The following is a 17,882-nucleotide window of genomic DNA, read 5'->3' as shown; positions in this document are numbered from 1 at the left end:
TAGTTGAAAAAGCAAAAGTAAATCTTTGGATTCGTTTTTGGTTATACCTGTGCGATCAAGTCCTGACTTCTATCTTCGCGCGTTGAAGTCTCCGGTGGGGCTGAAGCCTATTTTCCTCGGAACGGACAACTGGGGAAAACAAAACAATTCTCTCTTCTCTCTTTTTCATCATCTTGGATTCGGTCGTGCGAGGTGGAAAAGACACTGTTCCGTCCGGGGTTGAAATTTCTCCGCCCTGGGATCGCGATCTTCGTTCGCCCCGGGAAAATATCCGGCCTTCTAGGAAGACGTGGGTGGGACTGACAAAAGAGCCTCGGGGGCAGATGTTTCGGTGATTTAGTGACGTGGCTCAGCGTGAGGCCCTATAGAGACGTCAGGGCGGGACGCAGATTTACTGGCAAGGTGCTACCTCGCTAAACACTTTAAAAGTTGAGCATCGTTGCGACGAGGGGTGAGAAACGGCCCTTGGACCAAACGGGGCGTGACAAATAAACGTCCCAAGAACAATGGGCCACACTCGAAGATCGAAGTGCTTCAGTGCGAAGCATCTTCATTCGGCTACATAGCTTGAAAGCCCAATGCTTTATAAACGGAAGTAAAGACTACTATGAAGTACTTCTGATAAATCAATATTAACTACTGAAATAACTTTTAGCCAAAGATTATTTGGAGATAATGAGATGCGGCCTGGTGTGACGTAGGTTTAGAAAAACATTTTCTTTATCATGCCAACATTTCGATCCATCGTTTTTAGCCAGGTTTAAGAAAATAGACGAAAAAATCATCTAAAAATCGTTAAGTTAAAGAGGGGTTTTCTTAAGTCGTAAGTCAAAACGGTTCAGAATGAGGTTGTGGAGCTAATCGCGTCCAACATCTCGGTCGTGGTAAACGGGATTAGCCAGGTAGCCGGGAGATATGACAGGATGAGTCGAGACGTTTAAACGAGATAGTGGAAGTTGCGTTGTACTGGATGTCCACCGGTGGTGAATCCATGAAAACGAAAACTTCTCACCGCATTATCCACACCGTGTGGCCCGGCAGGGTCGGGGGCGGCCCTCTCAACTGTAAACGCATCCCTTTGTCCGCCTGAGAAGGGCTAATAATGGATTATTGCCGGCTTGTTTACATTACAATATCCAGAGCGGATTTGGGCCCCCTTTGTCGGCGGGGCCCTTTGTCGAAAAGGTTCACCCGCTGTATGGTTTGTATGTTAATTATCCGATCGGACGGGGAATGTTTGAAAAAATTTGGATTTTGAAAGAAGTTTTAAAACTGCCAGGCAGAATATTCAACCTAGTCGTCACTATAAACAATGTTCCCAATATGAAACTTGGTGGTTTCCGATCAATTTGGCTTTCCGCCATCATCAGTAGTCATTGATTCTAACTGTAGTAGTCACACTAACCACAGACATCAAGAGGATATCACACAACGTTCCAACACATCACAACAGCTGACTTTTTTTCTTCGTACTCCTTGTTTCTGCCAAGTTTTTTAACTGTTTTACCTTTTTCCAGGGGAAAAGCCGTTCAAATGCGAGTTCGAAGGTTGCGACCGAAGGTTCGCGAACAGTTCGGACAGGAAGAAGCACTCCCACGTCCACACATCCGACAAACCATATAACTGCAGAGTCTCTGGCTGTGATAAATCCTACACGCACCCAAGTTCTCTCAGAAAGCACATGAAGGTAAATATCTTATTAATCAATACAGTATTGGATATTCGGACTGCCATCGAGATGGATAAGATCCCATATTCCCCATTATATTCTGGCATGGCATATTTGCCTGCTGGCATTAGTCCAAAATGTCTTGCTTCACAGATTACCTATTCTATGTTAATCCAGATGTAATATCTGATCAGAGACTCGCGGCTTGGTGTATGATAGTAAGACATTGGTCACCATCCACTAGTCATCCTTGTATCTGATACAATCTGTCATAAGAAGATGGTAGTATTTGTTACTCTTCTATCCTCAACGCATTCGCGTTTGCAGCAGCATTCTGATTTCGTTGCTCCAGTGATAGATTTAGTTTTCCTTTAAATCAAGGCGTTGTAAATCGTGACCTCTCTGAGCCATATTCCAGCAGCAGCCATATGCAGGGCTTGTAAGCAGTACTCGTCTGAGTTTGCATCCAATTTGAAAGCAGTCGCTTTGGTAAATTAATCTGGATTCTCCTTTGACGTCATCAGGCTCAGTTTGTATATCACTATGAATTATTCCTCTTTATTTGTCCTTGATCCTAACATCATATCCGACCAAGCTTTGTAGATAGTAAAATAGCTGTTATGAGTCATAATATTCCATATATGTCTAAACTAACATCCCAAATTTCAAGATACTACCAAGTGGCTGCTGGTTGCTCAGATAATTGTGATCAGCCAGGTACCGAGCGTTATATTAACTTACGTCTTCTTATAGATAGCTTCTAGAATACAAAGAACAGTTAAGAAAATGAAAGTTAAAAGGAGCACTCTTTGCGTCCTCACACCGACTAGTATTCGTTCGCAATTATTGTCTAGAGTTGTTCGTTGATTTTACGGCTTTTTATCAGATCGCAAAGTTAAGGACTCTTGTGTGTATCCTTCAGGTCTTGAGTTTCCTCTCTGGAGTGCGATATCTGCCCAAGTTTGTTCCTGCAGCTCTGAGTCTATTCGTGTTGCTTAATAAACTAAACTAATCTTTATCAAGGACACTTGTATCTTTCTTGCCTAGGTTTTACCTCTTCCAGAAGTAAGACTGTAAGTCTGCATCAACAGAGGACATGTTAAGCTGTTTTCCTTCTTCCTAGCAATATCTGACACAGAATTCTTTCTACTACTTCGAACCTGTAAGCCTCTAATGTCAGTAGTGACCAGTCAACAGTCCAACTATCATTCTAGTTCTAACACGTCCTAGGTTTAGTAGTTCTGCCGTTATTTTCTGCGATGACGTTTTGATGAGCATTTTCGCATGCTCCTGTCTTAGAATATTATAGAATATAACCGATTACTAGTCATAACAGAGTGTTTGAGGGATTTATATTTTGGAAATTTAGCATGCCACATAAGAGCATCCTCACGAAACATTGCTTGGCCAATTTATCGGCCTCCTCGTTACTCATTTAGTCTGGTACTCAAACAAGGATAATTATATCGTTGTCTTCAATGTCTGTCAGGACCTTGATGCAATCCCAAACGGCTCTGGACTTTATTATCGATGAGATGAGTCCTTTATTGCCATCTGGCTGTGAGTAGATGGCTATTCTTTTATTGATAATACTTAGGCTTTTAATCCCCTTGGCAGTGTTCAACAGCCACAGCCTCTGCTTGAAAAACAGTCGTATATTGCCCGAGGCTTAAATGAATTCTAGTTCTGGGTTTCTTTCCATCGATATCAGCTTCCATATTTGGCCTTGAAGACATCTATATACAAGATACAGTAGGCATTTGGATCCCTCACTCCCAGTCTTCTGAATTTTGTAGTCATGCCATCAGCACTTATCATTTATCCCTAGAACCTTGTCAGTTCAACTGCGTTTAACAAGAAAATCTCAATTCTGATCCGTTGTTTTCAGGTGCACAGCGGAGGGAAATCACCACCTCACGGCTACGACTCCGAGGATTCGAACAGTTCGTCGGCCGGCTCGATCAGCGTAGGCGAATCGGGGGCGCTGGTTGGATCCGTCGGTCCGCCCGGGCTGCCCATGCAGCACCCTCCTCCACCGCCTCCGCCTCCGCCTGCCAACCCGCAGTGGTACGACCAGACTGCGCCACCACACTTCCACCATCACCATCACCACCACCACGGCTTCATGCCGCACCAACACGGCGCAACTGCCGCTTACTGACACGACGAGCAGCAAGTCCTACCGAAGAAGTGCAATATTTCCCTTTCCGTCAACTTCGACCAGCTATAATTTCCAAAAAAAAGCGGACACAGGCGATCCTTTTTCAAGAGACTTGCCAATCGGTATAAAAACTATTGTACATTATTGTATATTCATTGAAAAAAACAAAACAATTGAGTAGACGTGAAGTTGTATATTGTAATATATGTATAAAAAGAGTGAAGTACTTTTTTCTACGTGTTCTCACAACCGCCGACGGCAAAAGTGGACAGTGTATCATACTACGTACCTAGTGTTATCGCGTATGCCGCGTCGGCTGGATATATTTTGACAAGGCTTCTAATCTGAAACTGTGATAACCTGGCGACGCGGCCGACGGCCAGCAAATGCGAAACTTTTTCTGTTAGTGTTCACCGAGTCGACCACAACGCTTTGATTGTTCTTTATGTGTCTCCCTCAGCTGCAAAAATATTTCAAATACGGTATCCGACGATAGTTCATTCTGGTGCCTTCTACTGTATAAACCTTTATCATCTTTCGTAAACCAGTTTTAAAAGAATGTATTTAAATTTAAATATACGAATGTAATTGAAATGTGCTTTGTTACAAGATGGCAGACTAGACTTTTCTATGGCAGACTAGCTGTGATACCATTAATTACCAACGATCTCATAACATAACCTTTGTGAATACCTTTAACAACCTCTATCCTTTGATATTAGATTACTAAATCTCCTTTTATCCTACCACCCTCCCTTAGCAAAGCATTTCAGAAGCTTATTTTTCAGCAAACTATCATTGAATACCTAATCTTTATCCTCAATTATCAATTCACTTTATGCATTTACCACTAGACCATTCATGAAGGATCAAGTATGGCACAAGAAGTTGCTGTGGAAACTCAGGGACTTTTCTTATCCTCAAATCCTATCTTACCAACATTTCCAAATCACCTTTAGTATTCCCTTCATACCACTTTACCTTGTAATTCTATGAGTAGCACAATTCATACAGTTGATATCTCACACCGTTCAAACACCCCATGGGCGTTAGCGTTGGAGGAAGAAGAAGCAGAATAACTTTATTCTGAGACTGGTGTCCCCTAAGATTAATATACATGAAATTAATAAAGGAAACCTTCTATGAAATTAAAAATAAAATGAGATAGAAATCTTGGCACCATGTATACCAGTAGGCAGGGCATAAGAAATAATAACTAGAATTTTAAAGAAAAATATCAAATATTAACGTAAGGTCTCTGCTTGGAGGGAGAGATGAGATTTAAAGGAGTTAAAGGAGGCAGCGTGACGAATAAAAAGGAGAAGGGAATTTCAGAGTTTAGATGCTCGGGTCAGAAAGAATCTTTCAAAGGTACGGGTTGTATGTTGCGGAAGGATAAGGTACGGGTGTTACGATTGTGATGTGAGGAGTTGAAGTGGAGGGATGGGTGACGACGAGTGTGGATGGACTGGAAAAGAAAGCAACCTAGGAAATACTGTGCACGGAAGGAGGGGTAGAGCCAGGAAAGTTGGGAATACAACCCCGACACCCGGGCCTCCCGTGGGGTGCCGAACACGAATCTTACGCAACAATTCATAATACGCTTCAATCCCCCCCCCCCGAGAGACCACCGTATGCCACACAGCTGTAATCGAATAAGGGAAGATAGAAAGAGTTTGCGGGTGGAGAAAAGTAAGAGAAGCCAGGACCGACGAAACAGACTGAGGGAGGCGGGAAATGTGAGGATGCCAGGAAAGGTTTTGGTCAAAGACTACTCTTAGGTTTTTAATCGTGGAGCAGAAGGGAATGGGATGGTTATTTAGCATGAGAGGTGGGATGCTGGGGAGGAAATTGTGTACTAGGATAAGTATGGCGGTGGATTTGGACGGATTGAGGTCTAGGGAATTTTTATGTGCCTATTCATTGATTGAGTTTAGGTCTTTTTGGATCTTGAGACTGGTGAGTGAAGATCGAAAGGGTGGAAAGATATGTATATTTGGGAGTCATCGGCGTATAGGTGGTAGTTACAGGACTGGATAGAGTCGGGCAGGTCTTTGATATAAATGGAAAAAAGGATAGGAGTGATTCTAGGCACCCCAGATTTTAATGGGAGGAAGTAGGAGGTAAGGCCATTGGGAAGGGAGACAGACAGCTTAGTGGCGATTGGTAAGGTAGGAATGGAACCAACGGATGGTGCTGGTGGAGAAGGAAGATGATTCGAGTTTAGAGAGGAGGGAAGAGTGAGGGACAGAATCGAAGGCTTTGGAAAAATCAAGAAGGACAAGAATAGGAACTTTCCGTTGGTCCATTGCTAAGTGGAGGTCAGTGGTAATTTTTATTAGTGCTGATTGGGTGGAATAGCCGTGGCGGAAGCCAGATTGGAGGGGATTGAAAAGAGAGGACTGCTCAAGGTGCCTGGACCCACCTGAGGAATAAGGTAAACCAACCAAAAACCCAATATATAGTTTTTGCTTTTGCGTACTCTCACCGAAACTCGAATACATTAAGCTAATAGAATCTTGGACTAATTCTAGACTACAGATTCACTACGAACTCGATCGAAACGAACAGAATCTAATTATTCCACAATAGTCGTTCCACATCCCATACCAATCTTTAAATGTACCATATGCCTCGAACTTGGTCGAGTACCACTACGTTAGTTTCCACTTTAAACTATCGTTCCATTTCAACCTATTGATTCAGCTAATCCAGCACAGCACTTCGAGCACTCACGAATGAGAGGTTCGGTATATGTCGAGTTATACTTTATTATTATTATTCACTAGTTTAGTGGTCCGCTTGACCAATTAATATCTTAATTATTAATAATAAAGGTTACCTTAATTAATTGTAAGATATTAATTGGTCAAGTGGACCACGAAACTAGTGAATAATAAGTTTAAAATGAAGTATACTTCACTAAAGCTCTCCGTAGCCATTTCATTTGTCGCCGAGAATCAAACTGATTACACGACATTTGAAAAATGGCAAAAAGGAGGGAAAATTCAAAAGGTGTGGTTGAGATGGGAGGTTGGTGTCCGAGTGGATCAAGGTCACGATAGCTCAAGTGGTACAGTAGCAGCGTATCTAGCCGAAGGTCGTGGGTTCGAATCCCGCTCGTGCCATAGACTTTTTTATCTTAACTGAAAACCTTAATTAATTGTAATTTATTATTATTATTGTTTTGTATTGTTATTTTATAATAGCAATAAAAAAATCTTGCACTCCTGTTTCAAAACCATCATAGTTAAAAATGTGTTGTGGTAATACTTTACTTGCATCCAAAATTGAGTATGAGTAAGTAACATGTAACAAGGAGCAAGGTGCCTGATATTCAAAATTAAAAACAAGAGTGGAGAAAATACCCATTGGTATTGCTCCAATGGTGCTAAAATATTGTCAGTTTAATGGAATTGATACTAATATCATTATCACATTCACTATCATCATCGTCATCTACCTAGCAGATCTCGCGGCCATCTTCAGTCGGTGAGGAGGGTTCGAGGGGATTCGTTCTCGATGCGAGGTTTCCGATATGCTCCTACGGTAGTTGGGTAGGTTCTGTGATATTTGCTGCAACGGGAACGGATTTCACCTTGAACGAAAGGGATATATAATTCTGTGTGTGTGTATGTGTGTGTGTGTGTGTGCGCGCGCGCGCGCGCGTGCGTGTGCGTGTGTGTGTGTAGTTAGGTTCGATTCATAAAATGGAGCCTCTTTCGTCGGAGTAAGACTGGGCAGTTTGGATGCGGCGGATTTTAACAAGAGCCTTTCAACCAAAAGCATCGATACCGTCCACTTAGGAGCATAAAGAGCATAAATACCTTACTAATTACTAGTATCGGAAAAATTGTATAAGCACGGAATATAAGTCTCGAAGTACTGACATTTAACAAAAAGTATTCGTAATCAAAACGACATTTTTTTATTCCTTTGTGAGGTTCATATGAAGCCGTAGTTCGGTAATTTCTGATCACCCTGGTCCTCCAAGTCTCGCTGATTTCGTCTGTCAGAGTAGATTCGTCCAAATCAGCCACTGAAAAGCCAAAACGCGTTTGGACCAGACACAACTGAATCCTAAATCTAGCCAAATTTGATCAATTAGTTACATCATTTATACGTTTATATAAATGATGTAACTAATAACTAAGTTCACCGTTGAGGAAAATTGGGTTGAAGATGATATAATCATAATGAAAATGAACTAGGAAGTCGGATTTTTTTTTAACCCAAGCACTGCAATAACCAATGTATCCACTCGATCCTTCTCCTAAGGAGTAGCACTGTCGGTGCTACAGTTCTTTTCCATAGGCTTTCTTGGTATCCTCGAATAATCTGGATCTCAGTTTGGTTGGGTGAAAAAACAAATTCATTTAGGGATGGTTATCTGCCAAGCTTTCGACCTATTTTAAGGACGTCATCAGGGCAAAACAAACTTAAACATGTTTACAAATGGACATAATTAAGTTTTTAATAGATCGTTTCTTTGAAGAAAAACTCAGTACCAACTTTGCCAATTATGTCCAATAATGAGCGGTTGCTTCGCATTCGTAGATGATGTATATGCCGGGTGTCCTTTGTAGACGGCCACTGAATTTCTCTTGAACCAATGACGTTACTCGGGAAAAAAATCAACGCTATCATAAAAACTAAAAATACGTGTTTAATATGTTTAGTATATTTAAAAAATTTTCTTTTTTTTGGAGAAAAACTATACATGGTATCTCAGGCCCAGTTCAACTTCAAAATTTCAAATACGACCCTGTACATCCTTTGAAATTCAATTTGAAGTTGAACTGGGTCTGAGGTACCCTGTATAATTTTTCTCAAAAAAATGTAAAACTTTAAAACTAGACTAAAAAATATTAAACACGTATTTTTTGTTTTTCTGTTAGCGTCATTGGTTCAAGAGAAATTCAGCCAGGCAATCTAATAAGGACAGGTCCCCATCTTTACTCATGGATGTTTAAACCCATGAGGATCTTTAACTTCCGGACTTATCCCCGAGTGGACTTCTCACACGGCCAGTGTTCTCAAAGAGAACACCAAGAAGATTTTACACGCATGGACTTGTCACATCCCTTGACTAGTGAGGTGGTGTAATGCTAACCAAGTTGAGAAGTCCTTGAAAATGGCAGTTTTGTGGTTTCTGGCACAGCCTTTCAGCCGTGCCTTTCACCATCCCCGGAGAGATAGGCACTCTATCTCCGGCTCCGGTTGGCCGGTACCCTCCAGCATTTGTAGGCAAACCACGACCACCACGAGTCCAACCTCAATTTGTAGAGTCGCTTGGATACCTACACCCATGGTTCAGTAGTATTTTTAAGGTGGGACTGAACGCACACCGAGTTCATACCAGTGTTGGGCAAAAATTAGTCATGTCTAAATCAATGATTGATCACTCAGACTGTTAGTCATGATTGGTAGTGAGTGACTAATTTAGTCATTAGTCGCCATATGTGATTATGACTAAATTAGTCATGACTAGTAATTAAATACGAGGCATGACTAATTTAGTCACAATATAGTTAGTCATGACTAAATTTCGATAAATCATGTTCAAATGGGTGCTCAAAAAATGAAAAATACACTTCATCACTTTTAAAAAAATTTCTAACAGAAATTTATTTCATCAAAACGAAAATCCTTCAACACCTTATTTAACAAAAATCTTCCAATTATATGTAAAACTCCATCCAAAAAATAATGATAATAATAATAAAATAAAATAAAAAAATCCTATAACAGCTACGCTTTGAAAAGTAAATGTTTAAATAACCGATCAATGTAAAAATATTTCTTTGAATTAAAATTTATTCCACTTAAAAGGAGAGATTTCTACATTATTTGGAAAATACACCATCTAGGGGTCTTGATCGTAATAAAATAGACATGTAGAATAATTACGTAACTTTGGTTTTCGTTTATGATAACAATTTTTGAAGGTTGGCCTTGAGCACGACTCTCATCTCAAAATTTTTATCCGGAGTCGGTTGGATTTTGTAAGTTGGTCATTGTAGCCAGAGTTGGGCAAAATCAAACTAATTCAATCATGATTAAGAATTAGTTAGATTTTGCCCAACTCTGGTTCATAAGAACCCCCTACTGATGCACCCGTTGCCTGAGGGGTGCGGGTTCAGTAACCCAGGAAGCCACTGCCATAGAAGAGGGGGGGAGGGAAGGGTAAGGAAGGTTAGAGGAAAATTTTGCCTCCATCATTGGTTACCCCTAGTCACCCGCGCTAATTGTAGAGCTTGCCTAGGCCCATAGGGAAGGTTACCCTACGGGATGCATCTAATAAGGACAGTCGTTCCCAAATACTCGGTCGTCCTTCAAAGGACAACGAGATCTTTATCATCCGTACCTGGCTTATGGCCTTACCGGACGTTTTGATTCCCAAGATGAGAGATGACGCAACTTCGCTCACGACTGAATGTGTGTTACAGCCGCACGCGTTGGTGTAGAAGCTGTCCCAGCCCCGAGGGGCCAAGACGAACCTCGCTCTCCGCTTGCCCATTCCGAGTGGTTGGGTCCGCATTGTGCATCGAACCGTATGCCGCGCGTAAAGGGCTACGAAATGCATCAGCCTGTCTCCCACGCACTCCTTAGCTAGAGAAAGCCACTTTATCTCCCAGAGTATTGGGGCTCCTCTAGTGTAAGAACTATCGGATCCATTCCAGCCGCGGTTTTGTTTAAAGTGGAATTGTTAGCCACCCCCTAGAGGAAACTGCCTTCGGTAAAGGACGCCATTCATGTAGGCACCACCGACCACTATCCTTCCCATCCGCCACTTCTCACGCATTCAAGGGACTCCGTCAGCGTAGTCTGAGGTCTGAGTGTCCTCAACGCTAAACGCTTCGATGGTCCGATCCTTCGTTTCCCGGGAGGCCGGGGTTGCAACGAAGGCCATACGTAAGTGCTTGGGCGGAGTTCACAAACGGAAGAACAGCCTCTTCTCTAAGTTCCCGCCAGGAGTATCACCACTAAACCACTACGAGACCGTTCCCATGTAAAAGGGGCTGGACTTTGGAACATTGCTGCTACCCCATAGTACAGATGGTTTTGCACTCTCCCACACCTATGCAGACAGGAACTGGTACCCTAACCCTCGTGTGCCTCTGATAAGGCACCCGACTCCCCTGCCGACACGGAAGCCACTTGTGCTTTAGAGAGGTTGCCATGCCCTCAAGGCTGCACCATTATTTTACGCCTGGATACCCTCCTTGTAACCAAGGGTTGGGAGAGGTCTCAGGGAAGAATGCCGAAGGACCTGGATTGAGAAAGGGAAGTGAACGAGAACACCTTTTCAGCCTGCACCCCCCCGCGCCTTGTCCACACTGTACATCTACCTTGTACCACAATGTACATCCATCCCTAACCATCTCTAATAAGGACACCCTTTATATGCTTTTCTAGCAATAGCAATATGTATATTAAAAATAACGTGCTAAATAACACAACAACGCCGGGTTATAAAGCTAGTTCTTTATATTTTGGCTAATTGTAAGACAGAAAAAAATTGAATGATCTGATGCATTATTGTTTGATAAGGTGGCAAAGTTGCTTTGTTAAGTATGTGTGAGATTAAAGATAACTGATTGTTGAAAAATCATGAGTCAACAATTCTTTAAAATACTCTTCAGTGAAACGCTCTGATAAAAAGTCGGCCGATTGTACGACTTTTTGCTTAAGTTATAAGGGCATAACTAAAGTCCATAAGGGAGAGATAAGTTTTCTAATATCTAATATCCAGACAATATTCTCGCTTAAGTTTTTAATTGTCACAAAGTTCTGGAATATTTTTAGTAACTTTTGACGTTTAAGTGATGCTTCTGCAAATCAAAAAAGTCAAGCCTAAAATGTATAGAAGGAACAATTTTTTTTAACAATTTTGCTAAAATTCTCATTCTTGAAGCAATAAACAGAGCTAATTTTGCTGCGGAATATTTCTGAAACAGTTCCCCAATAATGGAACTTAACAATGAAGAAATTACATGAAACATTTTGCAATCTAATGCAATTTTATCATTTTTATTATTTTTCTGCATGCATCATGGATAAAAAAGTGTTTTATATGTGAAATATTATTAATTGTAAACATATTAATAATATTTAATCGGTAGGGTAAATAAAAGAAACGATAAAGCCCCTTTGCGATTCGATTTTTCCACTATCTGCCAAGGTTCCCCTCCCCGACGTTATAAAGGTGACGGCGATGCCCAGCGGGCCCCATAGTCGAACCGTGAGCCTCGCAGCGACAATGCTGAACCTGCTGTTCTTCCTGCTCATCGCCGCCGAGAGGACGACATCCGCCGAAGGCGACTGGTGGACCTCAGCGTCGCTGTACCAAATCTACCCTCTGTCCTTCAAGGATTCGGACGGGGACGGAAGCGGAGACCTCAAAGGTGAGCAATCCCATGGCAATTTTCTTTTGACAAAAACATATTAAATGTTAAGAACGAGAACAAATCAGTTTTAACAATTTCCTAACGATAAACGGTCACTAACAGCTCACTAGATATAAAGTAGTGAATTGTACCGACTTATGGGCCAAATAGTAATCGAGTTCTCCAAAGAGCCTTTACGACCAGTCATGTTGCGAAATAATAATAAACTCCCGAAGTCGTTAACCAAGTTTTGCCCTCACATTCCATTGGCAGTTGTAAATACACGTCATTTCCCATAAAACAATTTCTGACCGTAATAAAACGATAATTCCTCGAAATATCTGAAAAAAGTGTAAACAATCGATTTTTTTACAATCTTAGATTGTTTTAAAAAAAAATGCTCAACAGCTTAAGTTTTCGGAGTCTTATCGGAAAGCCGGAAATTGTGAAAATTGGTGTTTAACGCGGTCCATTTCTCGACCTATTACCTTGTCGTTTTCCTATCTAATCTCAGTATAAAATAAATACAGATAAACCTATTGATCTTCCATTGACGACGGTATAATTTTTTTTAAATTGTTTTTTCTTTTTCAAAAGTAATCACCTTGAGAAAAAAATAAAGATCAACTTGACCAATAAAGGCGAATAAGACTGCCTGGAAGAAAAGCTTTGGCATGTCCGAAATGGTAGAAGTAAAGTTACTTTCAAAGTTATACAACTGTAAGGTATACATTACGTACTGAAAGTTAGCATTGTACATAAAAGCTCTTTTCTGGAAGTCTTGACCCCGTCGTCTTTTAAGATGCTGGGTTCTTGGGATGGTTCCTTGAGCAGTAGGGTCAGGATGGATCGAAAGGTTGGAGAGGAACTTTCAGAAGCAAGAAAGGATCAATGTGTTGAAGAAAGGAATACGTAATAATAGATGTGTACATAGGGTCATTTGCATCTAGTCATAATTCAGACACATTAGCCAGTAGTACACATGTCTGGAGGTCCGTAGGGTTATTTTGGTCTCGAGGCCATCGTCAATTAATACGAGTGCAAAGATGTCTCATATCATTTTATAGCATTTTTTATGTAGATTGCAATAAAAATATAAATAAAATCCTTGACCCACCAACGTGGTCCCTTAAGTAAAAGCACTTTCAGTCAACGCACAGATTTTATAACTTACAAAAATTACACTCTAGAGTATGCCCTCAAGGATCAGATGTTACCATCTTTACTCAACTGATCAGACCGAGGTTCATTAACGTCCGGACTTACCCCTTCTCAGAAGCCCGGTATCGTCCGAGAATGGCACCTGGAAGATTGTACTTGCATGAACCTGACACATCCCATTGCAAGCGAGGTGGTGCGATGCCAAGGTTCAGAAGCGCCCCCTAGAAGCACAAACATATGCCTTTAGAAATATAATTTTGTTGTTTCCGGCTTTTCAGCTTTCAGCCATCCTTGAAGATACAGAGAAGGCACTCTATCATCTACAGTTTCGGTTGACCTACCCTTTAGCTAAGGCAAAAGTGTTCTCAAACCAAGACCACCAGTCCAACTATCCAAAGGGGACAATGCAATTTCATCAAACTATCCAACAAGTCACTTATAAACCGATAACCTAGAACTGTACCTTCTTAATTATCTATTGTCGCGACAAGAAATCACAAAAGTCAAAATCCTATTAATAATCTAATAATACGGTTGTAGCTAACAATCTGTTCCTAGATAAACAACAGAACAGTTCATAAAGAACTCTTGGCAGTTTACTCGAACTAACGTTTTCATGATGATATGAAAAGACATTTAGAAGTAAATAATGCTTTAGGTATAACGTCCGAGGTGGACTACTTCAGTACACTCAAAGTGGACGCGGTCTGGCTCTCACCCATTTATGAGTCGCCTTTCGAAGACGGTGGTTACGACGTTAGCAATTTCACCAAGGTCCACCCAAAGTTCGGTACTCTCGAGGACTTCACCGAGATGGTTGAAGCATTCCATAAAAAAGGTGAGTTGAGCCAAAGACGGTACACGGGAAGGACTCAACATTTTCCGATTTTTAGGGATCAAGGTACTTCTCGACTTCGTGCCCAACCACACCAGCGACCGGCACCCATGGTTCCAAGACTCGTTACGGAAGATAAATGGCAAAGACGACTTTTACGTGTGGGCTAACATGAGCACTTTCCAGACTAAACCTCTTCCTCCGACCAACTGGGTACTGTTTTCAGTTCTCAATATCTCCAAAAGATTTGACAGTTTCTTTTCTTGCAGAAATCACTCTTGTACAATGGCAAGGAACCGGCCTGGACATACGTCAAAGAGAGGGCTATGTTTTATCTGCACCAGTTCGGCGAGTTCCAGCCTGATTTGAACTATAAAAACCCGGCTGTCGTCGACGAGATGAAGGTACTTTTTGCTTATACACTTTTTTAAAGTTCTTCGAGATTAATTACTTTGGTATTCAGGACGTTTTGAAATTCTGGTTGAACAAAGGAGTCGATGGCTTCAGGGTCGACGCGGCACCTTTCCTTGTAGAAGGAAGTCTGCTGGACGAACCTAAATTACCAAACTGCCCTGACGAGAGGTACAGCTGCTACAATCACACCTACACCATGAACCAGAACAAGACCTTCTCCGTTCTCAAGCAGTTCGAGGACGTATTGGAAGAAGCGTCGAAGACCGGATCACAAAAGTAAGAGTCAAAAATTCACAGAATTAGGAAAATGTTGATTTTTTTGCCATTCAGGGTGATGTTCGTCGAGGCCTACACGGACGTTAACAACACTATGAGGTATTACGGAAAGAGGACCGTCCCCTTCAACTTTTTCTTGATAACCCATCTCCGAAAAGATTCGAATGCAACGGCTTTCGCCAAAGCCATCAACCAATGGATGGACAATTTACCAAAAAACCACCCTCCGAACTGGGTCGTAAGTTTCAAAATTTTACGTAGCTGTTGTTACAAAACATGATCAAACATAGCAATAAATTTATCACTTGAGAAGAACATCTAAAACACTCAGTACTTATAGCAAAACTCATTTAGCTAAAAATAGAACTGATGAAATTTAAAAAAAGCAGACCGTCTAGAATGAATCATATGGGTATAAATGGCATTCCATCCTCTACTCAATTCTTTGTCCTGTTTTCAGCTTGGCAACCACGATGTCAACCGTGTCGCCTCTAGGCTCGGCAAGGACATGATCAACTTGATGAACATGCTCGTCCTCCTCCTCCCCGGGACTTCAGTCACCTACTACGGCGAGGAGATCGGCATGGTCAATTCAGACGTTAAAAACATCAACGACTCAGTGGCCTTCGACAGCAGAGACGGGGAGAGAACGCCGTTCCAGTGGAACAACCGCACAAACGCGGGTGAGTGGAAAACATTTTATAACAAGGTATCGACGTAAATCCCGTATTTTCAGGTTTCTCCAACGCCTCGCACACATGGTTGCCGGTCAATCAGGACTACTACGAGATAAACGTCGAATCTGAGAGAAGCTCGACCAACAGCTACTTAAACTTTTACCAGAAATTGAAGGAATTCAGGAAAACAGAGATGGCAGATAAAAATTGGAAAGGTGCTATGAATATAAGCGACTACGTCTTAGCCGTGAGAAGGTGCTTTCATTTCTTCCTTCCCATTCTTACTTAGTCCATCTAAGACACTAGCCAGCCTTCAATTATTAATTTCTCTTGTCTAGGGATAACATGGTCATGGTTTTGAATTTGGACAACCAGAATCAGAAAGTGGACCTGACGAAGCTGAACCTGGGGTCGGGCACGGTCGGACACATGAAACTGTCCACGTACAACTTAGCCTTCGAAAAAGAGTGAGCACCTTGAAGATTTTCATTTTTGCTTAAGACTAACGTTCTTTCGTTTCAGGACGGAAATCGACTTTTCAAAACCGATTGATCTGCAAGCCAAGGCAGGCTTCGTCATGCAAGTACCCAGCGGTGCAGCCACATACTTCGCTTCCCTGTCTCTCTTCATCGCCTGCCTATTCTTCTCGCTCCGTTCCTAGAAATTATTTAAAAAACTTAACAAATCGATAAAATTAAACGTGACCATTAAAACTTAACCAGCTAAGAAATCCAACTATTTATGTTTACTTTCACCACTCGAACGGATGGTTTTATCCGACTGCGATTAGATAAGAAATAAATTTAAGTTTTTACCACCCTCTGTGCAAGTATTGTTTACTCTTTCTAGACGAAGAAAGTGCCTAAGTTTTTCCTTCGATCCTACCACACAATAACATGCCGTATTTATTGTAAATTATTTCTATTTTAACTAAATAAAAAAATTTTGTTAATAGTTTTAAAATAATACTTTTACCTGTTTTCCATTTCCCAAGAAATAATGCTGAAAAAGAAAAATTCTTGACAAAAACTGGCCTAAACATAACTTTGTTTAAAAAGGGCCCTTTTCAAGCCATCAACAATGCCATATTAGAAAAGTTAAATTGAAAATAATGAAAAGTCAAAAATTGTAAAAATGTGAAGAGGACGTATATTTTGACACTCTTTATAAAACTCGTATATCACTCGAGTTTGAAAGAGGACAGTTTCGAGTGGCGAGGATTTGTGAACGTGAAAGATAAGAATATACGCGCGGTGTGTAAATATTTTAAAACAAAAACTTTGAAATACAGACGCCACGTATTTTATGAGATAAAATTTTGAACAAACAAAAAAAATCGATTGTCTCATTGAAAGTAATTACAAATGGGAGTGGCACAGTTTTGGACAAATATGACATTCAAAGGATTGTTATCAGAGGATTGGTATGCTTACAAATAAAATTCTGTTGCATAGGTCAATTTTGTAAAAATCCCATTGGACGGAATTTTAACAACGAAATAGATAAAAAGTCAAAATAGATTTACACAAATTTAACGTAGTTGTTTCTTACAAAATGAATGATTGAATCTTACTATTTTTTACTTTCGGTGTTTCGACATGACTTTCGGAAAAGTAAATCAACGGACACTACAATTTTTGACTTTACAAACTACAATTAATTAAGGTTTTTAGTTGAGAAAAAAAGTCAGTGTCACAAGCGGGATTCGAACCCACGATCTTCGGCTAGATACGCCGTTGCTCTACCACGTGAGCTATCGTGACTTCCATCCACTCGGGCACCAACTTCCCATCTCAGCCCCACCTTTTGAATTTTGCCTCCTTTTTGCCATTTTTCAAGTTAGCCATGGGAAGTTAGTGTCCGAGTGGATCGAGGTCACGATAGCTCAAGTGGTAGAGCAGCGGCGTCTCTAGCCGAAGGTCGTGGGTTCGAATCCCGCTCGTGACACTGACTTTTTTTTCTCAACTAAAAACCTTAATTAATTGAAAGTTTATTTTATTGTAAATTCCTTCTCTTTTTCTGAAACTTGATTGAGAAAATACCTTTTCTGAACTCTACTGCATAATTGGTCAAGCGGACCACGAAAACTAGTGAATTTACAAACGACGTTCATTCTCCTTTGGACGAGGGAGACTCTCTCATTTTCTTTCCCTCTCTCTCTCTCTCTCTCTCACTCACTCTCTCTCTCACCCTCTCTCTCTCTCTCACTCTCTCAATCTCTCTTTTTCTCGATCTCTCACTCACACACCCACAAAACACATAGAAATGCGCACACATATTTAATCTTTCTCTCTCTCTC

At 41.0% G+C, this 17,882-nt stretch overlaps 2 protein-coding genes and 1 non-coding gene across 3 annotated transcripts in view; all 3 read left to right on the top strand.

Annotated features, from left to right (window-relative positions):
* LOC106672238 (zinc finger protein ZIC 4-like) overlaps positions 1-4,422 on the top strand; it is a 66,215-nt gene extending 61,793 nt beyond the window's left edge. The window contains exons 2-3 of the mRNA XM_014403513.2: positions 1,518-1,687; positions 3,558-4,422. Of these exons, the coding sequence (XP_014258999.1) occupies positions 1,518-1,687; positions 3,558-3,830 (443 nt within the window). The 3' untranslated portion in view covers positions 3,831-4,422. The remainder of the gene's footprint in view (positions 1-1,517; positions 1,688-3,557) is intronic.
* Positions 4,423-12,033: 7,611 nt separating this feature from the next.
* LOC106672268 (alpha-glucosidase-like) lies at positions 12,034-16,412 on the top strand. The gene is made up of 10 exons (XM_014403558.2): positions 12,034-12,238; positions 14,040-14,219; positions 14,275-14,429; positions 14,486-14,620; positions 14,680-14,906; positions 14,961-15,144; positions 15,367-15,589; positions 15,643-15,838; positions 15,922-16,050; positions 16,106-16,412. Exons 1-10 carry the CDS (start codon positions 12,049-12,051, stop codon positions 16,242-16,244), a joined length of 1,758 nt encoding a protein of 585 aa, XP_014259044.1. The 5' UTR covers positions 12,034-12,048; the 3' UTR covers positions 16,245-16,412.
* Positions 16,413-17,457: 1,045 nt separating this feature from the next.
* Trnae-cuc lies at positions 17,458-17,530 on the top strand. Its single transcript has one exon. It is a non-coding gene; the product is annotated as a tRNA-Glu (tRNA).
* Positions 17,531-17,882: the final 352 nt, after the last annotated feature.

Source organism: Cimex lectularius, unplaced genomic scaffold (assembly GCF_000648675.2).
Source record: "Cimex lectularius strain Harlan isolate CLEC.00 unplaced genomic scaffold, Clec_2.1 scaffold17, whole genome shotgun sequence".
In the NCBI taxonomy this organism is placed as follows: domain Eukaryota; kingdom Metazoa; phylum Arthropoda; class Insecta; order Hemiptera; family Cimicidae; genus Cimex; species Cimex lectularius.
The sequence above is the reverse complement of the archived record's forward strand: the minus strand, read 5'-3'. Positions and strand labels throughout refer to the sequence as shown.